At 30.7% G+C, this 19,717-nt stretch overlaps 1 protein-coding gene across 1 annotated transcript in view; it reads right to left on the bottom strand.

Moving 5' to 3' along the window:
- Positions 1-19,717, bottom strand: part of LOC129223122 (RNA-binding protein 33-like) — a 75,312-nt gene that overhangs the window by 14,516 nt on the left and 41,079 nt on the right. Inside the window, exons 12-15 of the mRNA XM_054857688.1 lie at positions 18,325-18,374; positions 16,674-16,791; positions 7,767-7,880; positions 1,382-1,595 (exon numbers count right to left, since the gene is read on the bottom strand). Coding sequence (XP_054713663.1) covers positions 1,382-1,595; positions 7,767-7,880; positions 16,674-16,791; positions 18,325-18,374 — 496 coding nt within the window. The remainder of the gene's footprint in view (positions 1-1,381; positions 1,596-7,766; positions 7,881-16,673; positions 16,792-18,324; positions 18,375-19,717) is intronic.

Genomic DNA, 19,717 nt, shown 5'->3' on the forward strand with positions numbered 1-19,717 from the left:
AATACAACATCCATTTTTCTCAATCACATAAGAGATTTTCACCAATTGGGCTTTAAAATATGGGCAGAAACGTCTATTTTTCCTATTCTCTCCTATTCAAAATTTCTTTAAGTTATTACTTACAAATGAGTTTATGCATCAAACATACAATTGGAAATCAGTTACTAAATATATATATTAATTTCATAGAAATAAAAACATAGTAATAATTATTTTTAATGATTCAATTTTAAAGTAAGGCAATTTTTTCAACTGGAGTTGTTTTTTGCAGCCAAATAGTACGTAATAATGTTTCTTAGTTTTCACCATGTAACCAAAATATTGCCATTAAAAGAATCTTTGAAATTTTTGTTAAAATGTAAAATAGGCTTCTAACTAAATTAGGCAAATCTATTAACAGCATAAAAACTTCTATTAATTTGTCTTTGTGCACAATTTCAAACACTTGCCAAGTCTTACTACTTACTTCGGAAACACTTCGGACGAAAATGTTTAGTATCATTTTATGGTCATGGAAAATATCTCAGTATTTGGGGGACAATATCTCATTGACGAAAATTAGTAACAGATAATATTAGAAAATAGGGAGGGGGAGCATTATCCAAGGTATCCCAAAACAATTACCACAAATTTGGTAACATTTTAAATCGCATCAAGAACCCACAATAATTGGAATTTCACAAAATAACTAAGGCAAGTATAGTGGGATTACGGGAGGCTACATTTTTTAGAACCGTTTCTACTTCAATAGCCATATAAAAAAAGTTTTAGGTTATGTTCCAAAAAAAAAAACCTAATTGATAAATCTTTTTAAACAAGTGAAATTTCATTTTTTGGAAATTGTTATATGCTTAAATGTCGTGCATTTGTTTCTAACTGAATACTATTTCGTTCCTTATACTTATTGCAATTTTACTTTTATGGGTAAGGAAGAAGCTCGATTTTGAATCACATCAAAGCGGGATGTTTTGAGTCAGTTAAAACAGAAAACAAACGAAAGTAGTGATTGTTTCTGACTGTATTACTGACCCAGGCAACGCCGGGTGTTTTTGCTAGTTTACCAATATTTCATCTTAAATATTAATTTTTGTTATGTGCAACAGGAATAGTGTGAACACAAACTTCAAACTTTTTATAAAATAAGTAGTTGATAAAACTTGAAATATTGAAAAATATTTTTCTAAAACATATTAAGAAATATAAATGATTTTGAAATGAAGCACACATTTAGCATCAGCAAAATCTCATAAAATATTTATGAATATAATTTTAAATGTACGAAATAAGAATAGATTTACATAGCATTTTGCCACAGCTGTAATTAGAAATTTTTTGCCTTTTTCAATCTAAACAACTAAACTTTTGTAAGAAAACATCCAACCTGTTTGCACAGTTGAAGAATTTTGTTGATTATTCTGAATTGGTTTTAAGGGAATAGAAGTAACAGTTTTTCCCTGCTCAGCTTGTCTTTTCTTAAGCTCTAATAATCTTTGAGCAGCCATTTCTCTTCTACGCTCTTCCTTTCTCTTCAATAGCTGTTCTCTCAACAATTTTTGTTCTTCTATTTTCATCCTCAGTTCTTTAGTTTTTTCATCCTATTAGAAAAAGAAAGTAAATATTTTTAAAGGTTAATCTCACAATAAAATATGCTTCCTTACATTCATTATAATTAGTGAATTGATTTTTAAGTTACATTCTATACATTAAAAAAAAAATCAAGTGATTCCTGTCTTATTGTCTCGCAGCAAATCCCTGTGATTGGTAACTTCAATAAAGATGATTAGTGCAGGTAGTGAGGGTGAAATGCTTAGGAGTGCTAAGAAAATGCTTCGACGCTTGTTGTACTGGAATATAGGTATGATTAGTTTAAATTTGTTCACCTAAGCTATTAATTAAAATTACATGATATACATATTATTATTGCTTTCTTTACTTTTTGTTAAAAAATTCCATAGGCATTATATCGGTCAACATTGTTATTGTGTGCACATCATTTTTTTGCGTGAGCAATGTGTTTATTTCACTCGCATCCAATTATGTCATGATTTTATATTATTAAATAATAATTAGTAGCACATTGTTTATGCAACTTAAAAATTTGGAGTTATTATAAAGTGAATCCTCATTTTAAGTGGATTTGATTATAGGCAGTTTTTCGATCTGAAGTCTGTATTTTGTTTTACGAGGATGAGTTTTGATCTGATATGGATGAGGCAAGGCAAACAGATAAAATTTTCCTCTCTTAAAATCCAAACTGCATTTTGGTGAGCCAATAAAGGAGTTTGGACCATTGGAGGCATTTTTTTTTGGAATTGGTTCCAAAGCTCTTTCCAGCAGTTAAGTTATTAAAACGACACAGTTTAGATTTCACTGGAAGAAAAGCTTTTGGAAGTGACAAAGGAGGATGAAACCAATGAGGATATGGACATCAATGACACACACCACAACTTTCTCATCAAAAATTTGAAGCCATTCCTTGACAATTGCAAATGATCTATCTGATTTTTGATGAAGGAAGATTCCATCATGGAATTGATGCTAGTCATCATGGATGCACTAATGTCCAGCAAAGAATGACAGACAAAAATAACTATCACTGCCAAATGACTATCACTGAAGACTAACCAGCTCTCTTTTATCAACACTAAATTAATTATGCGTTTCTTCATGCACGTTGTGAATATGTGTTGAAATAAGTATACATTAAATTTATTATATAAGTATCTATCACTAGAACAAAGCATTTTTTTTATCTATGGAACTTAATCACAATTTTAAAACTACAATTAAGTCTTAATTTATGCAGTCTCCATTGTCGTGGAACATAACCCCAATTAAAACAACGGTCTACTGTACATAAGGCAGTGCAAGGTAAAACCTTCTACCTCGTGATGCATCGCCAACCTTACATTGATGGTGCAAATTTTTTTTTGTTTTATTCATTTATTTTGTTCAGATTTACTTAAATTTGCTTCTTTATAAATTTTACAGAATATATACAAGATATAAAAATGCATATGCTAGATACAACTTACAAACAAATTATAGCAACAGCTAGAAAAAAAAAAGAACTGCATTAAAAGTGCAAAATAACAATAAATATTGAAGAAATATGCGTTGAGATTAGTGATGTGGATCGGGTAAATACCCAGTGGGTAGGTAAATATTTTTTGGGTATTTACCCGGGCATTTACCCAAGGCCTGGGTAAATACCCAAAAACTGGGTATTTTACAAAAAAAATGCAAAAAGTGAGTCTGAATTTTTTTTAAAAATCTAAATATGAAATAATTGGTAAAAATGATACATACATTATGTATTACGCAGTTGATAATTTTTTTTATTGGAAGACTTGATAAAACTATGAAAGAAACATATCGTGAACCAAAGAATCTTTCTTTTCAATGTCATAATTGGCAAGTATAAGCAATTCAATGATGAACTTCAGGATTTCAAAATCAATCTAAGTTAGTCATATCCAAAATGAAAAAAAAAAAAAAAAGAAGCACGAGGGATGCTTGGAAGAATTTACTAAGACGTTATTAAGACTATGATGTTATTTATTTATTTATTTATTTTATTGCTGTTTAAATGATAACGTGGCAAATATAGAAAAAGTTTTCACATTAATAAGCAAAAAAAAAATATCGTTTTCTGCTGCCTTGCTCCCCGGTATTTCATGATGAAAATGTATTCAAACTATTTTTAATACACGCAATTAGTGATGTGGGAAGGTAAATATTTTTTTGGGTATTTATCAGAAGGCAGGGTAAATCCCTTAGTAATTGTGAATTTTTCCAAAAAAAAAAAAAAAAAAATTAAGGTGGTATCAAAAGTTGATGATTTTCTTTAGCATTAACTGTAAAGTGAAAGTTAAAAAATATAAAAATTTATATATTATAATTTCTTTAATTAAAGGCGTAGTGAAATCTTATAAAAAAAAACTGTCAGAATTTAGAATGAACTATTCTAAAACTTAAATAGGATGGAAGGATAATTTAATTTTTTATGGGGTAAAGCAAAGGAATATAAGTTTAATTTTGTCACATAGATGGCACTAGCACAACTTTTCATCTTTGATTTTTCATAATATCATGCTACTAGTTAGTTTTGGCTCTGAGTTATAATCAGTTTGTAAAAAGCCTCCTAAATACTAAATGCCTATTACATTTGTTTAAAAGTGATCCTCCGCCAGTACACAAACAACGCTACTACCTGACGGCAATACATGGATGGTGTTGCTATGACAATGGATCCAAACAGTTCCAAACGTTAATTGGTTAATTGTAAAATTTAAATTTAGAAGTTAACCAATTGTTTTCTCCGCTTTTAATTTCTAATGCTTTTGATCTTCGATAGTTGGCAGTAGCCAGAGCTCCGAAAATATGCTAACTGGGATCTTTTTGCTCTGTGTTAAAAGGGAGAACGTGATAGGCATTTAGTATTTAGGAGGCGTTAGTTTGTTACTCACCTTGTATTTGTACTGGTAAAACTTTAAATTTTGCTTTGAAAAGTGAAAAACAAAAAAGAAAGATGGGGACATTGATTAGGCATATCCAACACATTTAATGTGAATATCATATTAGACTGCTAAGTTGTTTCAAACAATAATTCTTTAAATTTGTGATTCAAAAATTTATTGTTTTGTATATGGTTGGTTATATATATAGTGGAATAGACAGAAAAGTATTTCAGTTGAATATAAATTTTTGAAATAAATACCCGGGTAAATACCCATTTTGGGTATTTACCTGGGTATATACCCTGGGTATTTACCCCTAAAAATAAATACCCAGGTATTTTACATCACTAGTTGAGATTACAATAAGCCTATTTTTCAATACAAAAGGCTGTGAGCTTATTTAAGTAAAATTGTGTGCAGGGCAATTCCACGAGAAGTGGTAATGGCACACAAAATTTATTTTTCCACATAATATAGAAACAAACTTTTTTTTGTGACAAAGAAATATCTGTTCTTTTCAGTTCCAGCATCAATTTTGTGTTTAAAATATTTTTATGTCAGATTTCAGCCTTATTTGATAACATTTAGACGAAGTAAAAAAAAAAAAAAAAACTTAGTGAAATAAATGTAAGAGTCATTTTTTTACTTAATCATCAATTTTTTTTTTGAAAAAACTATCAAATATCATGAACACAAATACTTTACTATAATTATGAGTCAAAATTTTTTAATAAATACTTTTGATAAGTTTTTAAGCTCCCAAAATATGCAGGTCACTTTTTGTTGGTCACACAAGTAATGCAAAAGAAACAAAAGTTTTCCCCCAAAGTCAAATTGGGGGACTAGAAGAAAAAAATCTCATTTCATAAATTAACTTAATACATAATACCTGCAATCAGACTTTCATCTTCAAACATTCGGAAGGCATTTTTTAAGAAGGCATTTTGAAAGATGTCAAACACGTAACGCTCCTGAATGGTTTTTATTACGAGTTGGGTCTTTACATTTGGATGTAAGGGAAGAAAAATACTTTTTAGCATAATTCAACTAAAAATATTACGTGCTGGCACTGAATCCAAGACACAAAGTGTTAAAAAATAATGATAATGATATAAAATAATAAATAAATAAAAAGAACATTCCAAATCTTTTAAGTTATTAGGTTAAAAGTTTATAAGCTTGACATTTACTATTTGATTTGTGTGCAAATAAAAAGTAATTTCAACTTTATTCTTTATTTTGTGAAATTATCCTTTGAATTTAAGTATTTACTAGCTCCGTTGCACGGCGTTGCAGTTTACCACAAAAATAATAGTTGCGTCAAGTGGCGCATTTTCAACAATCAGGCTAAGATAAAAGAAAAAATAACATTAGGTTTCCCATCAATGTGTAGAAAAGAGCAATTTTATGCCTCAAAATTGAACTTTAGACATCTTTGGCTTTTTTTTTTTGATTAAAAAAATGTTATCATTGTTACTGATAGGCCTCACTATCCCGTTCTACGGATTTTCTGGAAGCTTGAGCATCACAGGATGGACCACTTGCTAAATTTGGCAAAGATCCAATGCAAGCTAAACTTGAATTTTAAAAACCCCCGTGGGGGGGGGGAGGATCCCAATGCGAGTTCCTGAGCACCAAAGAACCACTGCGCGCAATTTGGCAAAGATCCGACATAAACTGGAATTTTGTTAGGAAATCCCCTTCAAATGTTGCACGCCGTCACACACGTAACGCTAATAAAATATTTTTGCTGCTATTGTACGAGCTTTAAAAAAAAAAATTGCTTAATACTTACTCAGCAAACATAGACACATGCACAAAAAATACTGTTCATTTACCTTTTAAAACTTCACAGGAAATTACAAAATAGTATGAGGTATAGCTAATTTTTAGATTTTCTGAGTCACACACGTAACGTTGCATTTAAAATTTTATAAAAATTTTTAGATTTGTCCTACAAAAATAAAACCGCCACCTAAAACCTCTTACATATCTTCTGTTAATCCAGTAGAAACTGCTAAGAAATATTTTTAAAATATTATATTGGTTTTTATTGTTATTTGCAACGAAATGATGTCAAAAAGTCACACACGTAACGCTGAAATGGCCCTGCAGTGAGAAGCAAAGAGATGTAAGTGGACATTTTCAAGTTTTGAGTAAAATACATTTAAAGTTGTGGTCCTAGGTAGGCTTTCATTGAAAAGTTTTCTAAATCATGCTGTATAGCAACAACTCCCAGAGCTACTAATACTATCTCTTGTCTTAAGACAGAGGAGAGATTCACCTACCATTTGCACTAGTTATCTCCAAATTTTTAATTTTTGCTCTTAGATCCCTTTGTTTTTCACTGCCTTACATCTTTTTTCATTTAAAAAGGAATTCCTTGTAACACCAACAAATGTATCTGCAATATTTGTTGCTATTTTTCACGTCAAACTTTGCACTTTGGTGAGAGATTATATAATCTAGTTTATTCATCAATATAGTTCCTATTGGGAGCGAAAATTTTTTGCATTTTCTACACGTTTTGGGAGAAATGAAGGTCTTCGGCTCCTTCATGATACTTCCACTAGCTTTTGTTCAAAAAGTTTCACGAAACTAATTGTTCACACCTTTGTCCTTAAGACAGATTGGCTTGCTACACATTTAACATTGGTGTGGAAAAATTATAGATTAAAAAGGCTATGATCGTGGACTGTGCATGTACACTAGTATTTAGAACTGTAATTAGTGTGGTTTCGATGTTTCGGTTAAAGAAAAAGTCTAAACCAGTTTAATGATGTGGAGTGTACACCAGTATTTCTCAATGCATCGCCCAGCCCTACTGTACAAGTAAAGACTGTTATGACAGAAAAAAAAAGATTATTAGAAAATTTTGGCTGCATTAGTCCTTTTATGAGAACTGAATGAATGTGGTACTGTTACATGTTTATTTAAGCCTGAAACCAAGGAGTTCCTAAACAATACAATAAATAAATAAATAAATAAAATAAAATAAATAGATAAAAAGCTTGGAATACATTTTTGTAAACAAAAACATTTGAAGTCATGCTAATCTTGTTGATTACAGTTACAGCTGCAGAGCTATATTTTTAAGTTGAATTGGATATACTTCCAAAACATTATTTCCCAGTTTGTTTTTTTTAATAATATTTGAATAAAAACTAACTGAATAAGAAATAAAAATATTCTTATAAGTTTGTGAGCTTTCAAAACACGCAGAATCATAAAATATTTATGTACTCTAAAAATCTGTAGGCGCCCCCTGCCTTGATAACATTTATGTGTACATAAACAAACACTTACTTCTTCTTCCACAACCACCGGTGATTTCTTCACAGGAGGCTTTTGAGGACTAGCTCTGGGAAGAGTATCCACAAGAGGAATTTCTCTAATGTTTGGATTGACATGAACATTTATCTAAAAGAAGGAAAACATTTTTAAAGAAAATATACTTTCAGAGATTTTTAATTTATTTTTGTAAGTTCTAAAATAAACATTGCAAAAATTTTTTTTAAAGAAAACAATATAAATGAAATATTGACTAGTATGCTAAAATTATATAAAACTAATACTTTTAATTAGTACAGGCCGAGGACTGCTGATGACCTTTGAAAAAAGTGAGAAAGGTGACAAATCTGAAGACAAAGGTGACTAAAAGGAGACAAAAAAGTAACTAAAAGGTGACCAAAAGCAATTTGTTAAGAACTCAAAAAACAGAAAAGGATTATCCCTTTTTAGTGACTTTTACCCAAATAGCCTATATACTTTTTGTAAAGATTTCTTTACAATTTTGGAAATTAATATTATAGGGCTAGAAGTAGTAAAATAAAAATTTTAAGACATTTTCAAAAACTTTCAGTGACTGTAGCCTGTAAATATATTTAATCAACATAATAAAGCTTGAAATTGTGAAGTAAAGAGCAAGATGACGCATTTACTGAACATATAATTTATCACATTTTTAGTATTGTTTTTTCTCTTTTTTTTACCTTGTTGAAAAATTATCAGCATTCTTTCTTTTTTCTTAGTAAATACAAAGCTTAAATATTAAATCGTCTTGACAATAGAGAATAACTGAGAAAACCAATTTGAAAAATCAGACTTTAACAAAATGATAATTGTACTTACAATGCAAAAATAAAATGTTGAAGTATGAAACTGAAAATATCATTTCACATCCCTGAAAATGTTCATAATTTTTTCTTTCTTGTTTTTATTTATTTTTTATTTTTTTAGCAAGCTCTGAAAATATTCCATGACATGTCCATGGGAGGTAAAAAATGTAGTGTTAACCCTTCAAGCGGCCGTGACGTAAAATTCCTTCACCCAGCGATGTATTGAAGAGCGGCCGTGTCGAAAAATTTGGCCTTGAATATTCTGCTTCGAGAACGGCTGCGGCGTAAAATTCTATGGAAGAATATTCATGGCGAAATTTTCGACAGTAATTGATTAGACAGTACCAAAAGCATTCTATTTATGTAAAAAATTGGCTTCAAAAGCTCGAATTAATAGAATATCCTCATATACATAATAACCGATGATCAAGAAACGCGCGAGATTCAACAATGAAACTCGCGGTGTGGCATGATAATTTGATAATATGTTTTGGCAATGTTCGACATGCAGGGAAATGTTTTATTTTGAGAAGTCCGGCAACTTAACTCTTTTACTGGTAAGACTGTCATTTCAGGGGAATGAAGAAACAAAAAAAATGGTCAACAATGAACACACTAGAGTTATGGTTACAATTCCAACTATCAAAATATCACCAAACAGGCAATGGCTTTGTTGAAATGTAGAAGCAGTTTTCAACCGTCATACCTTTACAGGCGATTTTCTTGTCTATAAAAAATGAAGAGGACAGATTACAAAATGATATTATCATCACTAGACGGTACGATGAATCCCATTTTCTTAGGTTTATGTGTACCACGTTTTTATTTCTTCCATGTCCTACTCATGTGCCATGTTGCATGCCCTCTAGTGAATGTTAATTTTGAGTGTAATTTTGAATTTATTTATGCTATGAACAGTTTATTCCAACCATCAACGGCAGTAATTCTTTATGATATTTTGTTTTAAATATTTGTCTCAACTGGACTGAATTTTGAGAAAACCTTTTTCTTGTTAGTATGTGGGTAATTAATTCCACGGATAAGTGATTGATATTTTTGAAGCAAAACAATTTTATAATATTCAACGCAACGCACAATATGCATTGTAAAAACAATCTTTTCCAGTGAAATATTGTATTTTTTAGACTGAATTCAATGGTATAAATAAATTCTTTAGATACATTTTGGACGATTAAAAAAGTGTTAAAAACATGGTAACCGACTGACATACTTCTTTTAACATGTCAGTTAGCTGCCATGCCTTAAATAAATAAATAGTTCATAAAAAATCCTTTATAGTTATTTACGAGTGCTGTGAGATCGCTTGACTCAATCTTTGTATGCACCAGTCAAACGTTTTTATGATTTCCTGCAGTAGTGATAGAGTGACTTAAGTTCAGTCTGACTTTGAGGTACAAAAAATAAACGGTTGTGGTTCACAAACACAAATTAGAAAGCCAAAAATATACAATAATATATACTGGTGTATTTATTCTTTTAATACTTTTTTTTTTACAATTTTTGTCAATATTAAAATATCTGAAAAGTTCTATAACGTCAAATTACAATATTGGTAGTATTTCTAATGAAACTGAGGAATTATTAAAATTATTCTAAGATTTAAGTGCTTTTTACGCGTACTTAATTTTCAAATAAATTTAGACAAAAAATAGCTTTAAAGCTCTAATTTACTATTTTGAGAATCAAAAACAAGAGTAGAAAGTTTAAGCACGCGAGTTCTTCAAGTTAACCGATAACAATGCTGTAGCCTTGTGATAAAATTTTACAGCAGCACTTATTACTGAGGGAATCACCGAGTCTTTCACAGCAAAAGAGGATTTGAAAAGAGCCTATAAACTCGTAATACTTCTGTAATCACTCTAAAATGTTGTAAAATTTTCGGTAACATATAAATGAGGCAGCGGAGATAAACTCTATGCAAAATCCCTCTTCAAGCGGTCATAAATTTTATGTTCTACTAATACGCTTGTGCCTATTCAGAATTCCTTGTAGAACCAACAAAGATTGGCAAGTCTCCTCTGTTAATGTATATTTATAACCAATATAAATATACGCACATTCAGCCTTGTGAACAGGCGGTCATTTTTTTTGGCGATGTACTAAAAGTTCTTGTTAAAATACTTCCAAGCTTTGCAGCCTCAAACACATTTAAGCACCTGATTAAGAATTATTTTAAGGTAATAGGTGTTCTTAGTTTATGGAGATAAAATTAAGCCATTGTATAAATTTTAGAGTCTTATTTAGGTTAACTTCGGTAAATTACTGGCGGCTCATAAAGCAGAATTTAGAAGACAATAAAATTAACTCTTTAGAAATCACTCATCTATTTTTTATTTCAAAAATGATAAAGGAATTTACCGATCAAATATGCGTATCATTTATCTCAGTATTTGAGGCTGCTTGGCGTAATTTTAGATAAGCTTTTATTCCCAGCTGTAAGTTTAACGTTTTATGCGTAAATTTATAAATTCTACATCAGTTAAACTTTAACGAAATGCTTTAAAGATCATGTATTTGGATTTATTCAAATCGGTTTGCTAATTTAAGACTTTTATATGTAAAACACTAATTTCAGGTATTAATGTTCCGTGAAAATACTTTTGACACGTATGAATAAAAACATCAGTATTATTGCGTATGTATGTAATATTTACGTAATTATTACGTTATTTGGTAGTAACACTTGAATTGTTTGTGTAATCAACTAGTTCTGTTATTAATGTGCAACAATTTTTCATATAAGGTAATGTATATTTCTAAATTATTTGAAAACATAATTTGTTAGTTAATATTAGAGATTTCATGAATAAATATAGAAAAAAAAAGCGCTCAAATCTTTAAAACTCTATACGAGTATTTTCCATCAATGCTTATTGGATAAGATATTATAAAGATAAATTATTTCTCCTTTCTATATTTCGCTCTTTAACCACACATTTTGAAAAAAAAATTTTCAAAATTTTGCCATAAAAATGAATGTGTTTTTCGTCTGATCACAAAATGCAGTACTTAAAAAATACATTGAGCGATGAAAAATTTCTACCTAATTATCTCATAAATTTTATTATTCACTTTGTTTTCGATACTTATAAGGGAAGTGAGGAAATATCGTCCGGGATTCAAATGCAGAGCCATCTGTCTTGGAGTCACTACTGACTCGTGTGAATTATTATTAGAGGAAAAGGTGTAAATATGGGCACCCTCTTTTACTTTTTATTTAAAGTTACTTTCAATTCAAAAAATCTAGATTTTTGTCCTTCATTAACAACTTTAGCAAGTATCCTAAGTGCGAGAAGGTTAAACAATGATTAATATCAATGATTTCGTATCAAAAACGGCGATTTGCAAAAAGCTTTAAAAAAAAGAAACCCGAAAAAATGTGGTGTACTCTGTAAATACGGGCACTCTTCAAAAAACTCACCAAAAATGGTTTTAAAACGGGATAAAATCATACAAAATGGTTGATAATTTATTTATTGCAGGGTAAAAAAACATTTACTGAAATTACAAACATAGCCCACCATTTGGCACATAACACATTTCACCCACACCTCTTCGCGAGTGTCTTCAGAGAACTTTCCATCACGAAAGATAAAAAATGTACCGCTTGTCAAATTCTATTTGTATTTTAAATGAACTGATGCATCACATGACTTCCTTTTACTCCAATTTAATGTCATTTCCCCACTGCTGGCAATTTCAATGTGATTCAATAGTTTTCTCTCTAAATATCACCAACAGTGGCCAATATAAAACAGATTTTAAAAAAACCGCCAAATTTGTCGCCAAGTTGGCGACAAAACTTAGCGGCCAAAAGACTGGCGATATATCGCCAAGTGTACGGCAAATTATAACACCACTTGAGTTTACATCGAAATTAACGATGATTTCCCCCAAAAAGGGGCAAAAGACCCCTTTAGAAACACCCGAATGCAATCAAAAGGGGAGGTGCACAACTAGACCCCACTAGGAGTCTACGTACCAAATTTCAACTTTCTAGGACTTACCGTTTTTGAGTTATGTGACGTACATACGCACATACATACGTACATACAGACGTCACGAGAGAAATTCGTTGTAATTAACTCGGGAATCGTCATTATGGATATTTCGCGAGTCTATACATTCTTAGGCACTTATCCACGTATGGTCGAGTCGAAAAAAAAAACTCAATATTCATTCGAGGGTGAGTAAAATAGAAATTAAGGTCAATTTTTGAGTGAAATTTTTTTCGCGAATACAATACTTCCTTTTTTGTAAAAGGAAGTAAAAAAGATGTGGTATAATTAGGGGCACTCTTTAAATGGGGGTCCATATTTACACGAACTACACCTAAAAAAGAATCACGTGTAACGTGAAAGTGCACGTTACTAAAAGTGTGCTTCAAAAAGTAGCTTAAGATCTCCTCTTTCCGGATATCACTATGAAATTGTTTCTAACCAAACATAATAAAATGAAAGGAAAACGATTTCACATGCATCTTAAAAGTTAGCAGCAAAAAAAAAAAAAAAAAAAAAAAAAAAAAAAAAAAAAAAAAAAAAAAAACATCAATTTGCACAATAACTTTCACTGAATCCACACTACTTGAAAGAATGTTTCTAACTGCTCTCTGCTATCTTACAAGTTGAATATACCGGGGAACGTGCTATAAGAATCTACATGTTCTATGAATATCAGAGCTTTTCAAATTCTTTTTGGGCTTTTGAAGGGGAATAATAATAATAATAATAATTCAGAAGAATATCGTTAATCTGAACTCCAGTAATCCAAACGCCTATTAAGCAGAACAGCACTGAGATGAAACAAATACAGTAAAACCTGTCTACAATGATACTGTTCGGACCTAAAAAAAAGGATCGTAACAGGCAGGTTATCGTTACAGGCAGTTTGATTATTCTTGCTGACATTTTGCTGGGGCCAAAAAAAAAAAAAAAAAAAATGTTATAGACAGGTTATCATTATAGACAGTATCGGTATACACAGGTTTCACTGTATACTGTAAATAAAAGTAATATAGCATTTAACGTGCTTCATTATTGGTGCAAAAGAAAATGGGCGACTTTTTCTAAATTTTAAAACTTTGACTAATTAGCACATAATGCAAAGTAAAACAGTGCTATATGGTATGCTTATTAATATAATTGTTTTGTGCTAAAATACTGTTTGTATTTTATGTTTACTATTTATTAAATAAAATACATAATTTATTCTCTAAAACATTTCTCTCTTTTCTGCAACACTTATGACCCATTTTAGCCACGTTCTATGTTGTTATGTACAAAACAAGTAAAAATACCATATGTTCTGTCATCCGAACGATTCGATGTTCCCAATTTACCTTGGTTGCAATTAGTTCATATTAGAGAGGTCGTATGTAATGATAAACTATGACGAATACATCAAAAAAGAGCATTTGAAAATAAAAAGAGACAGTTCAAGATTCATTTACGTATCTTCATATGTTACGTGCGTGAACAATGGTTACTCAGTATACGTTAGTGCGACAACCCTGTTCCTGCCACACTGTCTTGTCTAAGAAGAAGCGCCCCGAACTTAAAATTTTCGAGAGAGCGAAAATTCTCAATTTGCCAAATGCAACTCCAAATTTCGCCGGATGATGATAATTTTGCTGATTGGAACTCTAAACCTTGCCAAATCTAACTCTAAATTTCACCGAATGATGATAATTTTGCCGAGCAGAATGACAAATTTTGCAGAAAAATGGTAATTTTGTTGAATTGTCAGAGAAAATTTGCTGCAGTTCTTTGCAGCTCTTGCTTTTAGTTATTCCTTCATTCAATATTTATCAAGTTCATGTTTTTTAACAACCAATATACCACAATTGTTTGATTATTTTTACTGCACTAAGAAATAACCCGAGTGGTATCCGAACCCATAACGTGAATTTCAGACAAGTCACAAAACAAGAGCTTTCATCGCTCGGCCGCAATGACCGGTATTCGTTACGCTGATTTTACCTGCTCTGTGCTGATGCTGAACTTGATTCATGCGGTTTGGATTCTACCATAGTGCAAGGTTCCTTCAACAGTTGGAGTTTGAAAACAATAATACTACATACTTCAGAATTCGTGTAACGTTACACCCATTAGTACTAGTAACCTTACACATTTTTTACAGTGTAAATAGCTTTAAGAGGACCACTGATCTTCATTGGGGACTAATAAATTGACTAGGACAAGCCTAGTTGGATTCAAAGTCTATTGCTGGTTACATTTGTATTGTATGGTTGTATTTTCAAACAGAACAATGAACTCTACTCTTTAAACACTCACTGTTGCCATATTGAACTCGATTCGAGCAAAAAAAAAAAAAAATCGTAACGTTTTAATTTTTTTTTCATGTATTCTTCATCTGCCCTTCCTGGCAGCTGTTTCGGTCACAAAATTATTTTATTCGCAAGTTATTAAATGTAATCGATAAAAAAGAAAGAACTCATGAGTTGTGCTTTCAAACGATCTTTAACCCGAAACCTCGCAATTTGAGAAGACTTAGAAATTCTAGGAATTCTAAATGAAAAAATGTCGAAAACAAGCTTTTCATCGCGATTTTAAATCGCTGGGTGCCCATGCATAATTTATTTGTAACCGAGAGAAATAAACTCATTCAAGCGAAGTGACATTTTCGTAACATAGTAATTCAGATTAATGCGACATTTTGCAATGTCTTGAGTGAAAGAACATTAAATCAGGTACAACCGTGTTAAATCAAGTTATTAAAAATGCTTCAATGCTTTTTGCAAAAATTGTGAAAATAATTTTTTTCTACTTTTAAAATATTACTTAGAATTTTTTTATATTTTTTTCTGAAATCCTCATACTTTCATTAATATTAGTGTAAATTTTCATAAAAATTGGCTAAAAAATTAATGAAATATAAATTATTTTCAATCAACGAGCAGAATCGTCATAGTTTGGAAAATACTAAGTATTCAAAATTTCGACTGGCTGTAAAATGAAAACTAAACCAGATTGAGAAGAAAAAATTGATGTGGATACTTTTCTACATTAAAAGAACTAAACTCACCAAGTTTTATCAAAATCCATGTCGGTGGGTGTCAAAATGCCATTTTTTTGGTTGAATTGACATGGAATGACCCTGCTTTAAAAAAATCAATCTCGCCATTACATAAAATAAAGCTTTGGAAACTTGTTTCTAAAAGTTTCATTTTTACTGGAACTAGCCATAATAAGGAAATGTTGAGAAATGTTTACACAGACCAAGTTCACTTCGCATTTGCGCAGCAAAAATGGAACCCAAACTAACCATTTCTGTGCAAACACAAAGTGAATTTATAAACGCAAGTCAAAACTTTTCACTATTCCGCACTGAAAGAAGACATCGAGGCACGCCTCCTTAACCCATCACTCCTTTTTCAAATTGAATTCAGTGAGATTCAAAGACTCCAGATAATGTTACTTGATAAACACAGAAGACAACTTGCATTCGATGATCGCTCACTTAACAAAGTGTGCAGAAAGGAATTGCGCAGCTGAACTTTAGTCGAACAACGCTCTATGGCCAGAAAATCAATAGGAAACAAAATGGTGCTTAGACGAGACTTGCAGAAAATGCGTCTGACGGTCGAAGGGGGATAGAAAGACTGGTTCTGCTCATAGGGTGCAATTGCAGGCAATAAAAAAAAATCCCTGATTTCCCGGCAGCATAGCTATTTTTCTTAAACAACAACAAGATGGGGGGGGAGGAATATTTAATGTTACTTTTTTAATTAATTTCACTGTTAAAGCTACCATTCAGATACTTTTCAAGGATTTAATTATTAAAAAAAAAAAATCCTACGACACATTTCAAGAAAGGTGAGAAAGGTGACAAAAGTTGCAAAAGGTGACTAAAAGTAACCAAATTTTCAAAAGGTGACAAAAGGTGAGAAAGGTGACCGACTCCTCGGCCTGTTAGTATAAAATTAAATTTTAAATGAATAATACATAAAATGTTTTTTCGATCAATATTAAAAAGTACTAGGAAAATATAAATTTGATTTGAGAATGAATGAAGTAATTAATTTTATCTTTCAAATTCGTAAAACAGTATTTACTTTTCTCTGAGGATGATCTAAGCGAGGTTGCTTCAAAGGCACAGGTTTGACATTTGAAGGTGAAGTTCTTTTTTCAGGTTGTCTTGGAAATCTTTGATTCTGCACAAATTTACTGCGCCTACCAAAATAAAATACATGTAAAACCTTAATTTTTCTGCAAATACTTAGTTTTTACGTAAGGACAACAAAAAGTTTAAATTTCAGTGAAAGGTACAAATTTTCAGGTTTTCTTTGTAAAGAAAACATATTGCAAATAAATATTATATTTCAACCACAATTGCATAAATTGATGATAAAGGACATAAAAATGTAGCTTTTTGAGTGTATGTTTTAACCATTTCACAAATAAGTCCCAAATCAATAAAAAACACGACCCCCTCACCTATGTTGTCCTTACTTATTCAGGGGTAATGACATTAAATATTTGCAGGTCGAGATAAAACGTTCTCCTTGTTTCAAGAAATGGGCACCCATGTTTCATTAGAGCTTTCAAGGTATACATCAAGAAATAGAATCTGAGAGACATACTACAGCTTAATCTGCAGTAATGTTAAACCAGAGTCCAGAGGAGTAACCAGAACTTTCACTTGGGAGGGGTTTCTAGTCATTATTATATACATATATAAATCTACTAGGATGCCACCATGTTAAAAAAAATCAAGGTTCTGTAACTGGTTCTACCCTGAAAACCCATCCTGGTTACACTCCTGCCAGAGTATCTCAACCAATCCTATAGATTTCATAACTTTATGATTTCCAAGGATACTTCATTCTCCCCTGCTCTAAGAAGTTCATGAAATTCTTGACACTCAATAACTTTCTTGTTAAACGAAAGCACCAGCTATAACTTTAGCTTCCAAAAGTTTTGGTAACAGATGTTGCAGATGTTCGACTATTGCTGATTTTTTGTCCACAAATTACTTCATGAACCCAGTCTTACGCCAAACGTTGGCAGTAGTATCTTTCGAGGGTGTACAAGTGGCTTCCATTTAATGTGCTCACCCAGAGTAAACTCAGTATGTTAAAGCAAATACTGTCTATGGAAGTGTACTTTAGTGTCCTTGCTAGCTCACAGGTGAAAAATTCATGTTTCAAAGAAACATTTCAAAGGTTATATTATCAAGCATGAAAGGGATAGTTTGAAAAAAAATATATAAAAAGCTGAACCAGATGAGGAATGAATTTTGCTGCAATAAGAACATGCAGAGTAAAATATACATACATGAGGATGTTATTAAATGCATTTAAAATGCTTTTAAAGGAAAATTGTAAAATTGAGTTAAATTAAAAACCGTCTATGATTTAATTGAAACAAAAAGAAAAACAAAGAAAAAAAAGGGAAAAAAGAGGAAAAAAATAAATAAAGTCATAAAATAAGAAATAAAATAAACATTAAAGGCAGCAAAGGTCAAAATAACTTTAACTTTCGGAAGAGTAGAAATACTTGTAGGACACAAAAGGATACATTTGCAATTACAGTCCTACTGTTTGCTGTTTATTGTTATTCAGATAAGATAAATAATGGTTTAGATGAGTTAATTTTAAAGGTATCTTTAAGTTTATTTAAATGAGGTTTAATTGTATTAAAATTATAAAAAAAAGTAAAAAAAAGAGAAGAGAGAGGGATTGAAAAATGGAGGCTAAAACTTACTGTGTCTGTACTACAGGCTGCCGTTGGGAACTGGAGCGTTCTTGGTAAGGCTATGAGATACATTAAACAATTTATGTTACAAATTATGAAAACATTGATAACATTAAACATTGATTTTACATAGTTACAGAGTTACTAGAGTAAAGCTTAAGTAAGGGAATATGGGGGCAAAGTGTAATGGTGGAATATTTACTCTGCTTTTAGCGATACCTGAATAGTACTATTTTAACAATGTAGTAACACATGTAGTCTATTCCAGTCCAGAAAAAATTATCCCTGAAAATCAAAAAGTATGGTAATACAAGCAATTTTCAAAAATTGATGCTCATAATGTAATATTTTGCAGCAAGTCAAAAATTATTTTTGTTATTATTAAATAATAAAGTTTTTGTTATTAACATTTTAAAGATCAATTGAGACCTACTATTATTCAGTGCAGTATTTATTTGTTTAATATTATGCTTATTTGTATTTTAAATGCTTTGTACAGTTAGTCAAGTGCACGCAGGGCAAAGTGGATGGGGCTAAGCGAAATGGTCCATTTCATTTACTTATTCAATCTTTTATAAAATCATTTATGTATTAGTTAATTAGTTGTTTCATTTACATTCTTCCATTTAAAAATTCCCTTATTAATTCATTCATTCACTTATTTTTTCTTATTCATTCACTATTTTATTCATTCAACTTTTCTTTTAATTTTAACTTATTTATGTATTAATTTATTTGTTTATTGTTAAATTTATTTTCATTCATTCATTCATTCTTTTATTTACTCATTTATTCAATCAAAAATATCTTTAACAATTGAATAGAAAACATTTCATTAGAAAAATATTTTATTTTTCACTTTGACACATGAAAAAAAAAGAAAAAAAAAAAGAAAAAAAAGGGGAAATTTTCCACCTTTTTTTGAAGATACAAATTTACTGTCAAAAATAAAAAATGATGTTTCAATGCAAGTTTTTATTGCAAAATATATTGTTCTTTATGTACTGTAATTTTCAAAAAATTTTCCAATTTGTCCATTTTGAAAAAAGTAAGTAATTCTAATTGTTTCTTTTTGCCCCCACATTCCCCTACATAAGTATGGATATACAGTAAACTCTTGATTATCCACGGAATAAGGTGGCAGGGTAACCGGAGATAAGCGAAAACTGCAGATAATCCGAAAAATAGGTAAAAAACAATATTTAACGCAAACAATAGCTAAAAATATTGACAACACTCACACATACATTTAAATTATAGTTAAAAACATTGCTGCATTGTATCTATTAAAATTGGGTATAAAAAATACGTAAAATCTAAAAGTAAACAATAACACAATCATAAGTTAAAAAAAAGAAAAAATTGTGAATAGACACACGGATAATCCGAATGCCGATAATCA

This window comes from Uloborus diversus, chromosome 5 (genome assembly GCF_026930045.1).
Source record: "Uloborus diversus isolate 005 chromosome 5, Udiv.v.3.1, whole genome shotgun sequence".
In the NCBI taxonomy this organism is placed as follows: Eukaryota; Metazoa; Arthropoda; class Arachnida; order Araneae; family Uloboridae; genus Uloborus; species Uloborus diversus.